Raw genomic sequence first — 21,282 nt, 5'->3', positions numbered from 1 at the left:
GCCTCCCCAGGGCAGCCTGGCTCCGTGCCTATCACCCCCACAGGCCCACGAGCCTGGCACCCAGGGAGGTGCCTATTAGCACCCAGCTGACTGGCACCAGCCAGATGCTGCTGGGGAGGGCTGCCTGCGGAGAGAAACTGCTGGTGGGGTTTTGCCCGGCCTGGATGAGGGGTGACGGGCGAACAATGGGTTTTCTCCCGCCCCTCCAAGGCCACGCAGCCCCTGCAGGTTTCTGAAGCCAGGCCTCCCAGCAGGCTCGCCCTCTGAATAGCGACAAGTGTGGCCGCAGGTCTGCCCCGCCCAGCAGGACTCGGCAGGCTGGGCGGCCGTGTTTGGCAGCTTCGCTCAGCAAGGGGCTTCATGACTGCGCGCTGTTTGTGTTTTAACTTTGAAGTCTTTAAAAATGACACCCTCTGCATGAAACAGGCCTCTGGAAACAGATGCCCCGGCCGTTGCCAAGTGTAATTTAATTAAAATCGAAGAAACGGCAGTAGCAGCAAATAAACACCAAAAGGGTGCTTTCTCTTCAGAAAAATCTAAAGCGAGCCAGAGGTGCACGGGGCGCACGGAGGGGTTGCCCCACTTCCAGACGTGGCTCAGGACCTGGTCCCAGTCCTGGTTTGAATCCCAAGTCACAGTGGGACCCCAGCAAATCTCCCCTAAACACCGCAGCTTCCCCACCTACAAATGAGCGGGTCGCACCACTGGTTCCTGCAGCGTGACGGGAGTGGGAGAGAGCAGCAGAAGACGCATATGGACCAAACAGGTGTGGGACCCAAAGAATTCAACAAATATCCATTTTCTTTCTCCCGTTGGACATTTCGGCTACTGTGCATTATAACTCTCGAAAGGGAGGTGCAACTTGCAGCATTTCCCAAACTTATTTCCCAAGCCCCTCCCTGGCTTCTCCAGAGCATCTGTGGGACTGGAATTCTGCAGAAAGTCTGGGGCCAGATGGTCCCCGAGGTCCACAGGCTCCTACATTCCGAGAATTCCCGGCACTCTGTCATCCGCCCCAGCACCCTCCTAAGCTCTCTGCTTGGGAAATAATCTGAACATAATATAAACACTTGTTTATACCTCTGGTGAATGCATTTAAGTCCATTTCTCCCTCTCTGCAGTAAATTTTGCCCAATTTAAATGAAAGGTTTGCTCCAGCGTCAGATGATTTGTAGGTAATGGCAAAGAGGCGGAGGAATGACTTAGAGCAGCATCCCCAACCTTTTTGGCACCAGGGACCGGTTTCATGGAAGACAATTTTTCCAGGGACCGTTGGTGGGGGTGGTTATGGTTTCGGGATGATTCAAGTACCTTACGTTTATTGTGCAGTCAAACCTCTCTGCTAATGACAATCTGTACTTGCAGCTGCTCCCAGCACTAGCATCACCGCCTCAGCTCCACCTCAAATCAGGCATCAGATTCTTGTAAGGAGCTCACAACCTAGATCCCTCGCATGCGCAGTTTACAGTCGCGTTCATGCTCCTGTGAGAATCTAATGCTGCCCCTGATCTGACAGGAGCAGAGCCCAGGCGGTGATGTGAGCGATGGGGAGCAGCTGTCAATACAGACGCCGTATGTCAATACTCACTTGCCCACCACTCGCCTCCTGCTGTGCAGCCCAGTTCCTAACTGGCCACGGACCGGACCGGTACTGGTCCGCAGCCTGGGCGTTGGGGACCACAGACTTAGAGGATCCCTCTGGCTCCCTAAAATGCTGCTTTCCAAGTAGGGGAGGCTTCACAGGAACAGCTCACTTCTTGGAGTGAGAAGCTGAGGTCTGGAGGGCTCCCGTACAGTGAGCAAGTGGCAGGCACAGGAGGGCCCCAGAGCTCCCAGAAGTTTCTAACTCTGCCTCTCCTGGCCACCAGCCCTTGGAAGTTAAGTGTAGCGTATTAGTCAGGGTTCTCCTGAGAAACAGAACCAATAAGAAACTTGTGTGTGTGTGGAGAGAGAGAGAGGGAGAGAAATTGATTTACTTTAAGGAATTGGCTCACACGACTGTGGGCACTGGCAAGGCTGAAATCTGCAGGGCAGGACGGGCTGGGGACCTGGGGAAGAGGTGACATTGCTGTCTGGAGTCTGGAGGCAGAATTCCTTCTTCCTCAGGGACCTCTCTTTTCTCCTAGGGCCTTCAACTGATTGGATGAGGCTCACCCATATTATAGACGGTAATCTGCTTTTTTTTACTCAAAGCCTGCTGATTTAAATGGTAATCACATCTAAAACAAACCTTCACAGCAATGTCTAGACTAATGTTTGGCCAAAAACCAGCACCACAGCCTAGCCAGGCTGACATATAAAATTAACCGTCACAACAAGCTAAGGGGCTTTACCACCTTGAATCTCAAGGTCAGAGGCAAGGCCAAGGCCAAGGCCAGACCTCCAAGAATCTGGACTCAGACCTCTCGCTGCCCTCCCTCTGGTGAGCAAAGATGAGTCATGCTGGATGAGGACTCCAGCTCGAATCAGCTCCAGGCAGGAAGCGGGAGGGTGAGGAGGAGGGGGGAGGTCCTCGGATCCCTGGCTGCGGGTGAGGCCCTGCCTGCCTCCTCCTCTCCACGCTTGGCCGCCCTCCCTAAGGCCTTTCAAAATGGAATCACCAAGGACTATGTGTCACTCTCTGGGCAGTGGGGAGGGCAGGGGTTGGCCCAGGGAAGGCGCCACAGATGCCCTTTCTGAGGGCTTCCTAGCAGGAGCCGTGGGGGTCCCCCCAGGCTGGCAGAGCCGTTCCTACCGCAGGGCTGCTTCTCCCCATAGGTGGAAGGAACAGGGCCAGGCCGCAGCAAGGGGGGCCAGTGAGCCTTCCAGGCTGCAAAGGAGGGGCCGGGGTGGTGTCCTCAGGGAAGGGAGGGGCCTTCGCTTGGTTTCTGGGAGGTCACCGAGTTTGTACACAGCTTGGAGAGACACTGGGAGGGAGGGGTTGGAGTGGAGGTGGGTGAGGTCAGGGGGTAAAAGCCACAGGCACGGCAGAGGCTCTGAGCTTTCTGCCAGTGTCCCAGGCCTCTCTCCCTGCCCCAGCGTCCCGGAATCCCAGCCGCAAGGTATCCCTTGGTTGACTTCTCCACCAGAGCACGGCCCAGGGAGAACACTTGGGGAGGTTCCCAGCCAGCCTCCTGCCAGCTTTCTACAGCAGCCTGACTCCTTCTCAAGGCCCTTCCATGTCCCCCGTCCCCTCAGGGAGCCCTGTCCCGGCAGCCTGTCTCTGAGATGTGCTGTACCCAAACCATTCCTCTCATTCCCGCCCTGCTCCACTGGCCGTCGCTGGGAGGTGGGAATTCCGGGAAGCGGTAGCTCGTTCCCTCTCCTGTCTGGGTTTCCACATCCCAAACCAACCCCTTTGTGTTCCTGCTGGTCTCTGGGCCAACATCTGTCTGGAAACCCCACAGTGAGGATGCTGCCTGAGACTATTTTCTCTCCGAAACCCCACGACTCCAGAAGGATGTGGAAAACATAAGTCTGCAGCTGAGAAGACTGGCACGTCCCAGGAGACACGAGTCGACTGGAGTTCTGAGGCTGGAGAAGCAGAGGTTACGTGCAGGGGTGGGGCATCCAGACCTTACCCCCCCAGGACTGCGGAGGCAGGAATGTACGTAGCCTGGGAAGCTGCGGGGGACGGGGGGGGGGGGGGACTCCTGGACCTCCAGGACACTGGGGGCCCTGAGCCATGGGTGCCCCACCAGGAAGGACAACCTGTGCCCCAGTGTCCCTGACTGGGTGTGATTCCGGATCCACTCAGAGTGTCTTCAATTTTGTCTGATGCCCTTTGGGAGGCAGGAGTGTTGAGCTGGAGGCTTCTAGAAGATGCCCAATTGCTTCAGCTTCCCAATTTGGGAGAAAGAGGGCAAGCATCTGGCTGTTTCACTGCTCCCTGCCTCAGGTGATCTGAGAAGGCTGTGCCCCAAGGAGATGCGAGGGAGGAGGGGTAAGGCTCCTGACCAGCCATAGCTATAAAGACTCTGAACTTCTGCACATTCTTGCCAAGGCTGCTGAGTACAGCTGTGCAGGGTGTGCACCACACAAGAGTGTCTGGGTGGGGCTGAACTCACCAAGCCTTGACTCTAGTTGTGCCCAACCAGAGAGGTGCCTTCTACTGCTCTCAAAGGCACTGTATGGGCTAGAAGCTGCCCTAAGTCTCACTGAAGGAAACCGAAGTGATGGGCATCCTTGGGTGACCTGGACTCACTCACTGAATGGTCTCTACCCCCCGAAGTTCCTGATTTTCCTGAGCTGCCAGGAGCAGAGGCATGGCCAAGCTCAGACGTGGAGCTTGCCCCTGACTAGAACACCTGCTCTTCCGGTCAAGATCCTGCTCTGTTTATTCCAATGCTCGGTCATCGTCATCTTAGCCACCACTGTCTCAACGTCTTTAACAACAGCTGTTGAAAAAGTGTCACTTAGAGAATGTGCTCAGGGAACGAGGCTCCCCATTCCCCTCTCCCGGGCTCTGCCCCTTCCTGCCTCCCACTCCTGCTGGCTCCTGGAACAGCGAGGGGCAGAAAAGGTCCTCTGTGTCCCAGAGCCCTTCCTCCACCCTGCCCTTAGGAGGGGACCTCACCCACCTGTCCCAGCCCACGGAGGCTCGGAAAACACTGAGTTATTCGAGACAGACCCAGGCCTCAGCTACCAATGCTTCTCCAGGGACCTCTGGGTGGGCTAGGCCCTCGGGAGTTCGGCACCTGGTCCCAGGCCCGTGTGCCCTTTGCAGGCCACTCCTCCCTGGGCCGTGTGTGCCCCTGTGGAACACGTCAGCTGACCGCAGCACCAAAGGAGCCCTGGAACCCCTTTCCCTCCAGTTCCTCCAGGGAGAAGGAAGAGGCAGATCTGGCCTCTTGGACCTTTAAGGACATTAAAACCCCAGCCCTGCCTGTCCTCCGGTGGCAGCGACCCAGGACCAATGCCAGGAGTGAGCCAGCGAGATCACACGTGCAAAGTGGTCAAGTAGCACATTACGAGGCCATAGGACTGTACCTGGTGCCAGCACCTACCTCGTGCCAGGTGGGAATAGACCCCCTCCCCCAGGTTCCTCCCCCGTGGCCCCTGCTCTGTCTTGCTCACTCACATATGTAGTGAGGAAGTGTGACGGCTCATTCTGTGTGTCCGTATATGTCCCCTATTGGTTCTGTTTCTCTGGAGAACCCTGACTAATACAGGAAGTAACGTCCCCACGGGAAGGGCAGTAGGAGCCCTAAGTAAGAGGCTCTAAACCAATCTCGGGAACGCCTCACGGTCACGCTGCGTTTGTTGCAGGCCCTTCCTCAGGAACCCAGAGCTTGAACCTTTAACCCCTGGGTGCAGGCAGGTGTAGTGCAGGAGGACTCACTGGCCACCTCCTGTCCTCCCCCAGGGACGGCTGGGCTGAGCAGGTGTCTGGGGGTGGGGGAGACATGCTGCTCTCCCAAGCCCTGCGCCTGCCCTCATCCTGCAGCTCCAGTCTGACCATTTACTGGGAGCAAAGATCAGAAAGACAGGTTTCGTTCCCAGCTGGGATTCCTCTGGGGCCACAGGAGCTGGAATGGCCGGCACCAGCCACATAGCAGTCCCTCCCCAGACGCACCTGCAGCTCCCGTCACGCTCTTCCCTCCCCTACCGCCTGCCATGCAGCCCTCTCCAAGGTCTGCACCCATGGAGGGCTCCCCAGCTGGCTTCAGGCGAGGCAGAGGCAGGTGCTGATAGGGCCAGGCCATGGGGACAGGGGAGGTGGGGGGCTGCCAGGTGCACGGGGTGTGCTGGGCTGGACAGGTCCAGGTCCAGCGTGGGATCCTGACAGTTAGGTCCAGGTGTGGGGCAGGCTCTCCAGGCCCCCACCTGCCCCTAGCACCATGGGAGAGACTCCAGCCCCACCCCTGCCCCTCTTTGTCTGGGGCGGGGCTGAGTCCAGAGCTCCGAGAGGCAGTGACTGCATGGACAGAGCTAAGCAGGTGGGTGGGGAGGGAGGGGATTTGCAGGCTGCACGTGCTGGCTCCCTGCAGGTGCATGGTGTGCTTGAGTGGGGAGGGCTGCCGGGGCTCCCCTTGGGGTCCTACCCCTTGTCTGGTGCCCTCAGTGGGAGAGGGCTGTGTTGCAAGCCTCCTTGGGCAGCCTGCAGCTGTGGGTGGTGGCTCCACAGGGACAGCAGCTGTGGGTTGGGGATGTGTGCCTGGAGGGGGCAGTGCAGGGGCCCAGCGATAGCCAGGGTGCTCCCGACAGGGCCTGGCATGCTCTGGGGGAACCCTGGGCTGAGGGCAGCGGGAAGGCTGAGTGGGGGAGGGCCAGGGCTGAGTGCCAGGGCTGCTGGGAGGGCCAGGCAGGGCAGGTGAGGCAAAGCCCCAACCGGGAAGCTGAGGGGAGACGTGGCTCCCTGCACTGCAGGCCTAGTGCCTGTGTCCACTCGTGAGCCCTGTGGGAGGGAGGGTTTGCCCAGCAGCCGGCGTGGCTGTCCTCAAGCCTGAATGTGCCCCCACGGCCACTGCTTCAGGCTCCTGGCCCAGCCCTGGAGTCAATGCCAGGGCTGGAATCCGGCCAGCTATGGCCAGACCTACGGTCACTTGCCAGCCTTCTATGGCACAGCCGCTGCTCTGAGCCCTTCTAGAAATGAGCATCTTGGCCGACCCTGCTTTCCCAACTGGTGCCAGCCACCCTGTAGGTGCCCAGGGGCTCTGCGGGATGAAAGACCCCAGTACTAGGGTGCGGCCAGGTGCCAGACAGGGTTCTCGCCCCTGAGGACAAAGGCCCCTGGAGCTCTGCCGGGGCTGGCAGGTCCAGGTCTCTGCGGGCAGCAGAGAGGCCTGAAGTGAGGGCGGGCTCCATCCAGAGGAGCAGGGAGCGAGCCCTCGGAGGAGGAGGACAGGGTGGGAAGAGGAGGGAGGGAGAGAGGCAGATGTGAGGGGGCTGGGCAGCCCCCACAGAGGGTGGAGGGAGGCGAGGGAGTCAGGTGCCCACTCACGTGGGCTGCCCAGGCTGGACACAGGCCCAGCCTCGCCCTCTTCCCTGACACTGTGGGATGAAGGGCTCACAGCTCACAGCGCACCCGGGCCTCTGCCAACACTGGCTTTGCTCACACAGGGGTCTGCAGGTCCCCTGGTTCTGGCCTCTGTCCCCAGCACTGTGCGACTTGGCCTTTGGGGCGCTGTCAGACGAGGGGTAGGCCAGCTAGGACTGTGGCCTGGAGAGCGAGTGCTGGTCGGCCCCAGCACCTCTCAGCGGAGCAGTGTCTGTGTCCCCTCTGTGTCCCGGAACCTCTGTGTCCCAGCTTTTGTACCTGCTGGGGCCAAGGCGGGTGACACAGGGCTCGAATGTGATTCTGGCTCAGGGCCTGGAAGAAATTGCTGATTACATGTGGGGATGAATGGGACGTTCTGAAACCACAGGCACCTGGTGGAACCTCAGTGGTCATCTCAACCACCGCCCCTTTATTCTGGAGATGAGGAAATTGAGGCCAGAGAAGAGAAGGAGCCGGGCAAGTTAGAGCCTCCGCTGGGACCAGAACTGAGGGCTCCCAGTCCCCAGCGAAGGCAGCCTCCCTTCTGTGCCCGGCTGCGCGCCTTGTTGACCCCTGGGGTCCCTGCCACACCCCCGAGGGAGGGGAACAGGTGTTACTATGGTCTTTTCCTGGTGGGTTACTTGATGCATCCCAGTGCCTAGAAATGAGCCTGGAAGAACAGGCATTTGATTGTCAAATAAATGAATTAATATATACTGATTTTTTTCTTTTCCGCTCATCTGTGTTTTCTCATTTTTCTATGATTGTACATTACTTTTAAAATATTTAAAAAATCCACCCTTTTACTTTAAACAGTATCCTGCCAATCTCGATAAACTAAGGAGCAAAATAAACACGAGAACATGCTTTACGGGCTAGAAAGCCACGTGCACATGGGAGGGGTGTCTCTAAGGCCTGCCGTCCGCCAAGGCTCGGCGGACACCCGGACAACTGCAGGGAGCCGGGGCGCCTTCCTGGGCCACCACCACCTCCTTCCAGCACTCACGGCCCCACTGCCACGCTCCCCACTTGCAGCGGATGGGGGGGCTGCAGAGGGAAGCTGACCAAGGTCTGGCAGGCTAACGAGAGGCATTTAAAAAAGTCTGCTCTCTCCCAGGGAAGGGAGACACACAGCAGGGAAGAGACACAGAGAGAAACACAAAGAGAAGCTGCAGAAGCGGGAGGCAGAGAGGTACCCTTGGACATCGAGGGCTGAACAGGGGTGAGGGGCAGCTCTGGAGGGGGACACAGGCCTCACACCCTCGTGAGGCCGCCTCTGTACACGCACGCGCGTACATGTACACACATAGACACACACACACGCACACTCGCACACTCGGCACTCCCCACTCTCAGCTGGACTCCCGTGTCTATCCTGGTTTAGATAAAGTTAGAAACATCAAAATGCCACATCCCTTTGAGCAGCAGCCATCGGCAGAACTCCATATGGCTGCAGCAGCCAGGAGTCTGAGCTAATAAAAGTTAAAAAAAAAAAAAAAAAAAAAAAGCTGGGAAATGCTCCCGGAGAGCCACGTGGGCACAGCTCGGGGCGGGCCGGGGCTGGGGGTGGGGGCGGGAGGAGAGCAGGCCCCCACCCTGCCCGGCATGCCAGGGTCTCTGTTCTCGTTCGGAACACCCAGCCCTTCTAGCAGTGGGAGCCCAAGGTGCAGCAGATGAATCTGCCACTTTAGATGACAAGGCCCTCTTCCCTGCCCCCCGCCCCCAGTTTCTCTTAATGGGGAAGACAAGACAGTCAGACCTGAAGTTTTGTGCTCCTCCCTCCCCAAATTCAGATGTTGACGTCCTAAGCCCCAAGGTGATGGTATCAGCAGGTGGGACTTTCGGGCGGTGATTAGATGGAGATGTGGAGTCCTCATGAATGGGATCAGTCCCCTTATCAAAGAGTCTCCGGAGCGACCCCTCACTCCTTCCACCACGTGACGACGCAGTGAGAAGGAGCCATCTATGAACCAGAGAGTGGGCCCTCACCAGACGCGAATCTGCCAGCACCTTCATCTTGGATTTCCCAGCCTCCAGACTGTGAGAAATAAATTTCTGTTGTTTATAAGCCACCCGGTTTATGGTACTTTGTTATAGCAGCCCAAATGGGCTACGACAGTCGGCAAGAACACAGCCAGGGGGGCGTGTGTGCGTGTGCGTGTGCGTGTGTGTGTGTGTGTGATGCTCTCACACACCTGCAGCACTGCTCTTGGTGGGGACGGGGAGCCAGATGGCTGGCTGAGGATCCCCGCACTGGCGAGAATCTCCTCCCATGCTGACTCCACCCCTGGGCATCCCAGGGGGAATCCTAGAAAGACCAGGTCTCCAGGGTAACCCTCTGCTAGGAGCCTCTCCCCTGCAGGAGGTGGGCGGGGATGCAGGGAGGGGCCGCTGGGAGCAGAGTGTGGGGAGGAGTCATAGCACCAATCTGCGGGTTACTGGGGACACCCTGGCCGTGCTCAGCGTGGAAACACTGGAGAAGTCTGAGCCAAGCCCATCTGGCTCCGGGGAAACAGCAGCAGGGACAGAGCTGGAGGAGTGTGCCTGACGAGAAGTGTAAAGTCCATTCCGGAAGGATTTTCTGAAAACTGACTGTGTGCCAGTACCCGAACTGTCTCTGCTGCCTTGGAAAAGCACACGTGGAAATGAAGTGACAGTGGGAGGGGGCACCCACCCGGGGGGCCAGAGTGCTTTAGGAGTTCCAAGGACAACAAAGCAGTTTCTGGTCATCACTGAGAAGGTGGCATTTGTTCTAGGGAAAAGGACCCCCACCTCTGCCTCACCAGACCCCAAAGTCAGGATAACTGGCCCGGCCACAGCCCCCGTGGTCATGCCTGGCCACTACACAGGCTGCTGTGTCCCCGGCCAGTGTCCCCGGCAGCCTGGGAAATCAATGAAGCGGACTGTGACACAGGAACCCTTCTACACCTTTATCACTGAAAACACCTGGATCCAGCCCAGAGAGTGGCAGATTCTAAAAAGGAAGGTTTCTCTTTGTGGAGAGAACGAACGTGATTCAGCACCAGCGCAGATCAGGCACATGGGGGCCAGGCTCGCCCAGCAGGCTCCGCTCCCCTTCTGCCCCCATAGCAGAGGCCCCAGACTGCACCTGCCGGACGGGATCTCGTGGTGCCACGGAGGCTGGGCGCCATGCCACTCCTCTCTCCAAGAACACCACCGCCTGGCAGCCTGCCAGGGACAGCCAAGCCCCATGGACATCTCTCCCAGAAATCCAACCACACGCAAAGCAAACATGCCGCATCTCATGACAGTACTAACAAGCCTGCTAATCAGCCCACAGCGGCACAGCCACAGCCGGGGAATCCAAGTGCTTTCTGAGGACACACTGTGATGACGGCGGCAGACATACACATCTTAGGCACAAAGTCTCACCAAGGTATGTCACAGCCTGCAGGTTTTCGATGCTTTACCGCAGACAACTGTGCGGGGGGTGGTCTTTACCCTCAGGAAACACATGACCTTGTCTGACAAACAAAACAGACATCAGGCGAAACACTGAACGGACTGAATGCCACCCAGTGTGGTGGGGCCTAAAAGGCACATGGATCTCAGAGCCCGGACTGACATGGACTTCCCAGCCCCCAGACCGTGAGAAGTTTCTGTTGTTTAAAAGCCACCCAGTTTATGGTACTTTGTTATAGTGGCCCAAATGGACTAAGACAGTCGGCAAGAACTGTCAGGGGGGTGTGCGCGAGTGTGCGTGTGTGTGTGTGTGTGTGTGTGTGTGTGTGTGTGTGATGCTCTCACACACCTGCAGCACTGCTCTTGGGGGGGACGGGGAGCCAGATGGCTGGCTGAGGATCCCCGCACTGGAGAGAATCTCCTCCCGTGCTGACTCCACCCCCTGGGCATCCCAGGGGGAATCCTAGAAAGACCAGGTCTCCAGGGTAACCCTCTGCTAGGAGCCTCTCCCCTGCAGGAGGTGGGCGGGGACGCAGGGAGGGGCCGCTGGGAGCAGAGTGGGGGGAGGAGTCATAGGGCCTCAGAAGGGCAAGGTGCATTCCAGGTGGAGGAAGAGGAGCCAGAACCAGCGTGGGGCCTCCCCACCCTGTCTGGTGGCCTTCCAGCCTGCTCACCTAAAGAGGTTTTCTTAGCTGGGGTGTGGGAGGAAAAAGGTGGCCTTCAGAGGTCATTTTGCTCATCTTTCTGCCTCCAGGTAGGAAAGAGCACCCCAGCCCCCAGATCTCCAGGGAGCCTCCAAGTGCTTGTGCTTGTGCTTGTCTATTATTCAGCTCTTCTTGAGGGGCAAGTGACATAGGTCCCCGGTGGTTCTTTTTTGCATTAGCTGATGTGGCTCCTGCTCCCAGGTACAGAGTGGAGCCAGCCCTGCCACCCCGAACAGCAGAGAGAACCAGGAATCCAGGCAAAGCCACACCGCTGGGGTGGTGGGTGCCAGGCAGGCTAACACTGGACAGGGACAGCTCTGCCCAGGAGGGGTGTGCCACATGAGTGAGCCCCTCCTCATGGGAACAGGAAGAGATGGGCCACCCGTCCTGGGTGTGTCCCAGGGAGATGGATCCCTTGTTCTGGTGCTCCACGAAGTGGGCCAACCAACCAGTCTAAAATTTTTGAGACTCAGAAAAACTGCTGGGCTAAAGGGATGACACCTCATCTTCCAGTAGCCTAACACTTGCCCCCTCTCCATGACAGAAGGTCACTTCCTCTCCAGGGCTCCTTAAAGATGGCATGCCTGAGCCCAAGACTTGGGGAGAGCCCCCAGGAAAGGGCGAGGCCTGGGGACTGGGGACCAGGGAAGGGGAGAGGAATGGCCTCTCCCACCCAAAGCTGGCTTCTCACGTCCCCATGCGCACCTGCTCCAGCTGCTTCTGAACGTGCAGTGAGCTATGGATCCAGACTGAGCCCTGGCCAGGTAGACAGAATCCAAAAAATCCTTGGGCTGGGCTGAGAAAGACCACCATGACACGGCCCCTGGTCTGGCCAGACCCAAAGTAGGGCAGATTCTCTCATTTCTTATCACGGTTGCTGTGAGAACCTGTCTTGATTGGCAGCGCCAAGACAATTTTGCACACTTTGTAGCATTTGCTCTGCTCAGATCCCCAGATCCCTCCGAGTGTGAGGAAACACTCAGAGAGGTTATCTGCTGGGCCCAAGGTCACAGCAGCCTAGAGACCGGAAGCGGAAGCGACTTGATCCTTGGCCCCTGCTCTTCTCAGATTACACTGCTCCTAAAGGGAAGGGGGTCCTCTCTGTTCCTTCAGGGCGGCTGCCTGGCTTCCGGCCTGCACTCCTGGCCACAGTTCAGGGTCATTTGCACCAAATGAAGCCCCCTGATATCTTTCTAGCTAGTGACAAACCGGAGAGACACCCCGTAAGTCTTAGATGAGAAAGGGGCATTTGGAAAAAGCAGGCCAGCAGCCACAATCCTTCAGCCCAGCACGAATTGCCACACATGGTCCTCGGCCCCTGCTTCCAATCCCCAGCCCGTAGCAAGCCACAGTGGGGAGACTGGAGGCAGCAGGCTGGAGCAGAGATTCTGAGCGTGGAGTGTGCAGACAGGTTTCAGAGCTCTGAAATGCCCTGTGAGACCGTGTGTGTTCGTGCATGTGTCTGGGAAGACCGTGTGTAGCTCTTTGAGAGCCTCAAAAAGATCAAGGACCCCAGGAGGTTAAGAACCATGGGAATTAAGGATCCCGAGTCCCCCTCCAACCGTGTGGCCCCAGGGACACACAAATCCGGTGGCCCAAACCCACGTTATTAAACTTAGGAGAATGTGCTGTGGGATTTGGGGGAAGGAGGACGATGGCGACTGTCCCGGCTGCTGCTACTCCCTGGCCCTGTTCCTGTTCCTTGACGCCCGCCTGGGGGTCCTGGACAACATTCGGGCAGCACCTTCGTACTGCGCAGCCCCATCTTTGCCCACTGTGCTGCTGAAGAAAAGGCTCTCCCTGCTCTGACCCCGGTGAGGCCTGGTGTGTTCCCGTGTCCCTCACAGCCTGCTCATTCCCTTTCTGAACACCACCACCTCCAGACAGGAGCAAGAAACTGGGAAACAAAATACGATTTGGGAGAAAGAGCCACTTCAGTGTACAGCTCAAATCCAGCTGGACATTCCTCCAGATGGCCTCAGGGTCCTAGAAAACCACTAGTGTTTGTTACGGACACTTGGACACCCTAAGCTCCCCTCACACACTGCCCCGGGCCCATGACCACTTCCTGGAGGGGCCCCGATCTGTGCGTTTCAGGCAACCCAGGGCAGCTCTCCAGGCCACAGCTCTCACCCGCCAGCCAGAGGTCAAGGGAACCCAACACAGCCCAGAGCCTGAGGGCATGTTATCGTGCTGCTTTCGCAGAAAAGGGGGAAGCCTGCTAACCCCCTCCTACCCCATGAGTCTGCCCAAGTCCTGAAGCTGAGGAGGGTTCCAGGATACCAATGAGACCCACGTGCAAGCTGAGGAAGGGCCCCCTGTCCCAAGGACTGTGCAGGGGGCTGCAGGGGCTCATCTACTCTTCTGCAAGGAATGGGGGAGCTCAGTTTCCCCTGGATGTGGAGTCACACTGAACCCCAGAGGGGCTGGGGAGCCCCAGGTATCTGGCCCTTCAGGTCCAGCCTCCTCCTGCGGGCCTCCAACTGGCCCTCGAAATCTAGCTTCACTTTGTTCTTTTACCCTCTGAGAAGGGCTTGCCAATCTCTCTACTCTTCTGTATCCCCCAGAGCACCCATCCCAGTGCTGGGGGAACAGCCTGTGATCAGTAAAACCTTCTCACTGTCTGGTGTGCCTGGTGAGCAAATAGGACAGGATGGTATGGAAAATCCATTATTCCGTTTGAAAGCGAAAGAGTTACTATAAAGGCTGTACACATTGGTTTCCAATTTTCAAAAGACAAAGAAATACACATTGCTAAAGTTAAGTGGTGCATAATGTCATCTTTCTTTGATGATTCAATTCAGAGAAGGTATCTGGGGACCCAGCAGCATCTCGGGCATCATTCTGGATGTTGTTTGGAAAAGCATGGCAGGAGCAGAAGCCCTGAGTCTTCCCAAGTCCCCAGGTCTCTGCTTCCCTTTCCCTGTGCATCGCATATGCTGCGGACGATACTCCAGGGTTCAAGTGCACCACATACAAAGGCGGGGTAGAGTGCTACAAAATCCAGCAGGGATGTGAGTCTGATTAGATTTTGGAAGCTCCTCCCAGGAAGGCGCTCCCACAGCCCCTTTCATCAGTGGTGGGAAAGCCTCAGGAATGTCATCCGAGATCCCCCCTCTGCCCTCGGCAGAAGGCTCCACCTCTAATGGGGGCAATCTAGCAAGAATATGGGACCTGGACTGTCTACCCCAAAGCCAGGCCGAGACAACCTGTTTGGTGATACAGGAGGACAGCTTTGCACCCTCCTGTCTCTCTCACACACAACAAAACCCATGGCACCGGCCATGGCCTCTCCCAAAAGAAACAGAAAGGAAAAGGACCAGAAAGGTGGGTAATACCATCAGCTCCAGGGCAGCCCCAAGGCAGAGGGAACTGGCCAGATCTGCTCCCTAACCCGTGGGGCAGGCACAGGCAGAGGGCAGAGTGCTGGCAGCCTCCCGTGTTCCTGCTGGCCAGGTAGTCACGCAGGAAACCAAACCCAGCCTGCCCCGTCTCCCCTGCTTCCCGCAGGGGCTCACGGTTGAGGACCAGCCAAAGTTGGGCAGAGGAGGCAAAATGTCTCCTCTCTGAACCACAACCCAGGACACCTCCCAGGCGGGTGAATGACCTAGGGATTGGAATCTCACTAGTCCCAGGGCTGTGCCCTTGGACTCCCTATGGGGAGGCCAGGTTCCAACCGATAACTGCACACTCCTTGAGGACCCTTGGCTGGGAGTGACTGCCACTCAGTAGAAAGAAAGAAAAAAGCCCTGGCCCAGACGGGGCACGCATCCCTGCATCCCCTCCCACCAACCATCCTGGAGACCAGCCGCCTCCTCTGCCTGCGGAGGAGAGAAGTGGGGACATTATTCCAACAGGTCCCCCTGGCCGGGCCCCACTCTGCCGGCCTTCCTCCGCCCTGCCCTGAGGCCCCAAATTCAGCGGGAGCGCACAGGCACCTGCTGCCAGACAGGGCTCCATCCCCGCGGGAGAGGGCCCCACCCGGTGGCCCTCAGCGCCCCGGCCTCCCGGGGAAGGGGCGGGGCGCTCCCGGGGCCAGGTCGGCCCGGGCGCCCCCTCCCCGCGCTCACCTGGCGCAGGTGCTGCAGCAGCGTCCCCGCCTCCTCCCGCCGGCCCTGGCGCACCATCCGCAGCAGCTCCTGGACCATGCCCACGCGCCGGTGGTAGGGGGGCAGCCCCGCGCCGGCGCCCGCGCGCCCCGCCTTGTCCCCGGCGCGCAGCAGCAGCGACGCCCAGAAGTCGGGCCGTTCGCGGCGGGGGCCGGTCGCCGCGCCGGGGCTGGCTCTCTCCGCCAGGCTGCCCTTGGTCTGCCGGGTGCCCATGCCGCCGCCGCCGCCGCCCGCCGGGACTCGCCTCGCTGGGCCGCGAGGCCGCGTCCCCGGCCGGCTGCCCGCCCCTCGGCCGCCCGGCGCGCCCGCCTCCCGGGCTGCAACTTTGGGGGAACTGTTGCGCGCGGGCGGCGCGGGGGCGGGGGCGGGCGGCCGCCGGCGCTCCCCGCGCTCCTCCCTCCCCGCGCCCGGGCGCGCTCCCCGGCGCTCGCCGCCAGCCCGCCGGCCCCGCCCCGGCCCGGCCGCCCCGCCCCCGGCTCCCGCCCGGCGCCCGGGCCGCGCCGCCGCGCCTCCCGCCTCGCGCGCTCCCCCCCCTTCCCGCCCCTCGGCCGCGGGCTGGGGCCGCCGGCGCCCTCCTCGCGTCCTCCCGCGCGCCGCGCCCCGCCGGCCACTGCGCGCGCCTCCCGGGGCCGTGGCGCGGTGGCGAGGGGGGCGGGCAGGCCCCGAGGGCCGTCGCTCTCGGTCCCCAAGAGGTTCCCCAGACGCTTCCGCGACCGCCCGCCCGAGGGAGGCTCGCGGGAGGGGGCGGGGGGCACCCGGGGAGATGGGGAAAGTTTGGAGCGCGGGGCTAGGGTCCTCCAGCCCGGAGTCGGCTTTCTAAGTGGGCTCCACTGGGCGTCAGCGCCCAGATCATCCGAGGCGCCGGTTGGAAACGCAGGCTCCCAGGCCTCGCCCCGACCTACTGAAATGAGCATCTCCTCTGAGGCCTGGGAGCTGCATTTTAGCCAGCGCATCAGGTGATTCGGGTGCACACTCCTTTGAAAACTGGTCTGCTTGGCGGGGCGCCAGTGGTGGTGTCGGTTGGTGCGTGAGCCCGGAAACTGCCAGCTTGTGTGTTGTGTGCCTGCCCTGCAATGGAGAGGGCCTGCTGCTTCCACCGGGCTCTCAAAGGGTGGGTCTGCACCGAAAAGGTGTTTCCCGTCTCCTCTTGTTCTCACCCTCACACCCCTGGAGAAGGGTCCTTGGGGGTAGTCCTGGTACAGCAAAACAAGTAGGCCCAGCGCCACCCTCCTACTGGCCCGCATTCTCCGCGGCCACCTCTGCCAGGCCCAGCCTGTAAGGGACCAGACCCCTGGGATCTGATGGTGCTTGGAAAGCCAAACGGGGCCTTGCAGGAGAGAACGCTAAGGCACATGGGGGACCGTCCCTGTCACAGACCACAGGCCACCTGGTAGGCCTGGTGGCCGCCCTGGTCTCAGTGCAGGGCTGCAGCAGGGGCAGCAGTTGTGCAGCTCGCCTCTGACCCCGGCGTTGGGTGCTGCTTGAGGGCGTAAGGACGTGGGCCACAGGGGCAGGAGTGCTGGATCCCAGATCATAGCTGGGCTGCACCACTTGCTGAGCAGTGAGTGCCTAGCGCGTCCCTGGCTTCTGGGTCCTGGGTCTTCCTCTGTCCGGTTGGGATATGTCAAGAACTGAGAGAGTAAAATAGGTGGACACTGTTAAAGGAAAAATTATTCGATGGCACGTGTTAGAGCACTGTAGGGAAGCCTTTATTCAGGATCGTCCTGAAGGGTGTGGGGACCACCGCAAGGGATTCTGCTGTGGAGGGGAGCTTGGGCTCAACTCCAATCATAGCGCGTGGGCAAGTGGGAATTTATAGCCGAGGAGCAGGGCGGGGGTCAGCGGGTGGCAAATCCTAAGAGGAAAAACATCAGGGTGAGGGGGATTCTGGCCAAACCGACCTAACGGATTCTTGCTGAAGACAGGCCACCAGCCACCACCTGGGGGATGGTGGAGGAGAGGAGCCCATAGCAGAGATCCAGGGTGACCAGCTGTCCGGGCTGAGGGCTTCTGGCTACACTTGACCTAGCAGGGCTCTCTGCTGAGACTGGGTGTTACGAGGAAGGGCATAGGTGGGCCTAGGAGAAGGTTCAGGAGCCTGACAAAAGTTTGTTCAAGCAGGGAATCTTTGTCAATATATTAATATAAACTCCAAGCAGAGTACAGATGTTCTGCAAATGAGAGTTCCTTTTCCTACTCTGTGACCACGGGGTCTGCCCACGCAGGTCTTCTCTGTCATCCCCGAGCACCCCAAGGATGAGGCCTGGTGTCTCCCCCTGCAGGCTTTCTCTTCCCCTTAGACACTCCGCTCCCCAATGCCCATCTGTGCCGGCAAAGAACACTCAGTCTTCCTACAATCTGGCTTCGCAGAGCTCAGAGCAACGCTTTCCAAACTTACCTGAACACTCTGTGTGCGAAACATACCTGCTGGCATCTCCAGAGAACCCAGGTCGGGAAGTACTTCTGTGTCTCTCATCTGTGGCTTGCAGGACCACCTGCAAGTGGTGGCCACCGAGGAAACCTGCTGACCAGGCCCCTCCCTAGGGACCGTGGGCGCCACCCACCTGGAGGCACTGCGCAGCCCAGCCGGAGGGCGGCCTGCCTGAGGGTGTGTGTGGGCCAAATGCCATCTCAGTAGGAGCAGAGTCCCTCACCAGGGGGCTGAAGTCCGCCCTCTCCTCTTCTTCAGAGGCCTGATTCCATCCTCCTCCCCTTGCCCTTGATCTCTCCCCAACTTTTCTCTCTCTTCCAGCTTGTTCTCCTTAGTATATGATCTACTCAAATCTCTTCTATTTGAAAAGTGTTTTTTGGCCCCACTTGCTCTGGTCACCGCTGCCCACCTCTCTCCTTTTTCAGCTAAGTTTTTAGAAATACCTTATATTCATTGTCTCTGCTTCTTTACCTGCATTCGCTCCTCACCTGCTTCCGTTTGGCTTCTGGCCACACCACGTCATTGAGATGCCTCTGGCCGGTGACCTAGTTGCTAAAGTCAGTGGCCACTTTCAGTCTTCATCTTCCTTGACTTTTAAGCAGCACCTGATGCTGTTGCCTACTCTGTTTTGATTGAAACTCTACTCCCTTGGCTTGTAGGGAACCACTCCCCTGTAGGTTTCCTTCCTGAGTTCCCCTGGGGGATCCTTTTCCTGTCCCCGTCCTTTACTCGCACACACTGAAAACTCCAAGTCTCTCTTTCCAGCTTATAAGCCAGTAAATGAACCTGTCACTGATTTGGATGCCGGCAGAAGACACGAGACTCTGGGGTCAGAAACCTAAGACTTTAGCACTCAGGGTCCAGTGAGAAGCATGAGCATCAGCGTATTCGCACCAGTCCCCCTCGCCTCCAAGTCCCAAGGGGCAAACGATGGGCCCAGATGGGAGCTCCACATGCAGCTGGCTTGCGGCACGGCTGAGGAACACCGAGCTTGAGGAATCTACTGCTTATATAAGCAGTTAGCAAGCCTGCTCTTTGTCCTTCAGGGAGGCAGTGCCTCATCCCTCAAGGTGGCTTGCTACAAACACGACACTGATTACTGGCCCCGCTAAAAATCGGTCAGGGTCTTGCATTCTTGGCACACACAGCAAGATGCGGAGGGCGCGACGGACCCACGGAGGATCATCGCTTCCAACAGTGGGCACTTCACACTCAACAAATGAATGTATCCTTTTCCAAACGTCGCTCCCAATCTGCCTAGTGTCTCTGCTTTCTGTTAGTAACAGCAGGCCAGAAACCCTGGAGTCCTGTGTCCTCTTTGGTTAACCTGCATCTGGCTAACCAAGTCTATTAATAATGATAACAAGGACGGGAGCTCTCACGTGCTGCAGCTCCCCGTGTGCTCCGTCTTGGGCTGTGTCGTTCGCGTATATTATGCCATGGCATCCTTTCAATAGCTGTGAGCTAGGCTTTGCTATTGTCCTCGTTTCCCAGGTGAGAAAACTGAATCTTAGGTTAAATGACTTGCCCAAGGTGACACAGATAGTCAAGGGCAGAGCTGGGGTTCAATTAGATCTGACTCGAAAGCCTGTGTTGTTAATACTGCTTTAGACCTTTGATCCTATTTCTAAAATATTTCCCCACCCTGGTTGCGGACCTGTCCTTTCTCACCCCGGCCTTCTTTCTGACTTGTCTCCCACCTCCAGTCCCGCCTCCTCTGACGGCCTCCCACACAGCAGTTGGAACCATCGTTCTAAAAGGGGAGCCTCCCTCTCTCTCTCTGCACCGCCACCCCCCTGACTTCAGTGATTTCTGTCACTTTCTGTACAAACTACTTAACATGGCATTGACATCCCCCAGGTGCTACTGTCCCCAGCCCTTCACGTCCTCCGTCAGCCCGTGTCGCTTGCAGCTCTCCCCAGGCGCCGTACCCTGTGCGTTTGCACACGCTGCACTGTCTTCCCAGGGTGTTCTTCACCTCCTTAGTAGACACCTGGGCATCTCTTATGACTCAGTTTAGGTGTCACTTCCCTCAGGAGGCCTTCCCCAAATGCCCCAGTCTCTATGTGACTATAGTGCCCCGCGACTATGATAGTATTATCTTGTACTGTGCTTCTGCTGTTTCTTGGCACATGCGATTCTTCTGCCCAGGGCATCCTCCTTTGTGCCCTCGTTGGTTAATCCCTCCTTGGCCTTTAGAGTGTCAGGTCCTCAGGGATGGCTTTTAGGACTCCCTTGCCTCCCACTGGCTAAAGTCAGGTGTCCCTCTCATGTGTTCTCCAAGTCTCACTGCCCGTGCCTGAGTCTGCAGTAATGGCCTGTGGGTTCCTCAAGGGCAGGTTTCGTTGGCGGGTGCCGTCATCCAGCAGTGCCCACGCAGCACAGCGCCCGGCACGTTGGAGGAGCTTGGTATGCACTTGTTGAATGAAGAAGCTCCGTGACCACCTCCATTGTGCTAGCTGTACAACCAGGTAAAGTGCTTCAGCGTCCCTAAATGATGACAGATGCCAGGGATGAATACAACCCCCTACCTTTTAGTCCGACAATTGGACAATGCAAGCAAAACACCTAAGCGACATTCCAAACATCTGGCCCAGCTCTTCATTAAGGAGCCTAGAAGCCGAGATGCCCTGCTCAGGCCTTTGCCAGAGCGCATTCTCTCAGGTGGTCGGAAAGGATGACGAGGGAAATGGCCTGTGAGGGAGAGAGCAGGGCAGGGGAACTGGCGTCCCGGTCTCCGTGAAGTCTGAGCTCTCTCCTTGCAGACCGAGCACCAGAAGGACGCGTCCTGGGGCCCGTTCCCGAGCAGCACTGAGAACTGTGTGTGGGCTGACTTCAGGCCTTTCCCTGCTACTCTGCTAATTATTTCTTCATTGCTCCATGCATGGCTTGCTTTAATTTAGTTGTTTAGCTTGTTATATAATAGGTGCCCATGAACTCACCACCCAGAACAAATCAAAGCCAAGCCAGATCCTCAACGATTGGTGCCAGCGACTTGCCGAGTTTCCTTCTGCCCCGTGGCCCTGCCTCCCGCGATTGAATAACCTGTGCCCCGACTCTTGCATTCCTCGTTCTTCACTTTCCTCTTCATAGTGTTTCTTATTTTTTATCATGCAAAATTTCACACACACACAAAGCTGGAGAGTCTAGTGACGTGTACCTATTGTCTAGACTTTAACCTTTCAAACCATGCCCAATCTCGCTTTGTCCTGTAGCCCCTTCCCTTTGTTTCCACATTCTTTAGGCTGCTGTGCTGCGTGTATCTGTGTTCCTAGAGTGCCATCTATTTTTATTTTGGTTGTTTTTAACTTTATAAAATTACATCTTGCTGTATTTATTTGTTTGGAGTGACGTTTTTCATTTACTATTGTATTGGTAAGAATCATCCTTGTGCTGCCTCTCGCTGTAGTCTGTTCATTTCGACTGTGCGTGACGGTCCTTTGTGTGGATGTACCTGGGTTTATCTCTCTGCTCTCCTGGGGATGGCCGTTCAAGTTCTGGGTTTTTGCTGTTGTGAAGGGTGCTGCTATGAATATTCTTACACTTCCCTTTCACATACCTAAAGCCCTGGTGTAGCCTAGGAGCGGAATCGTTTAACTCCAGGGTTAGTGCCGGATTGTTTTCCAAGGTGGCTGCCCCAAATCACCATCCGCTCGC

At 58.0% G+C, this 21,282-nt stretch overlaps 1 protein-coding gene across 1 annotated transcript in view; it reads right to left on the bottom strand.

Annotated features, from left to right (window-relative positions):
- LRRC75A (leucine rich repeat containing 75A) overlaps positions 1 to 15,407 on the bottom strand; it is a 37,939-nt gene extending 22,532 nt beyond the window's left edge. The window contains exon 1 of the mRNA XM_069483205.1: positions 15,156 to 15,407. Coding sequence (XP_069339306.1) covers positions 15,156 to 15,407 — 252 coding nt within the window. The remainder of the gene's footprint in view (positions 1 to 15,155) is intronic.
- Positions 15,408 to 21,282: the final 5,875 nt, after the last annotated feature.

Source organism: Eulemur rufifrons, chromosome 9 (assembly GCF_041146395.1).
Source record: "Eulemur rufifrons isolate Redbay chromosome 9, OSU_ERuf_1, whole genome shotgun sequence".
Taxonomy (NCBI): domain Eukaryota; kingdom Metazoa; phylum Chordata; class Mammalia; order Primates; family Lemuridae; genus Eulemur; species Eulemur rufifrons.
This window is presented reverse-complemented; position numbering and strand designations above follow the sequence as displayed.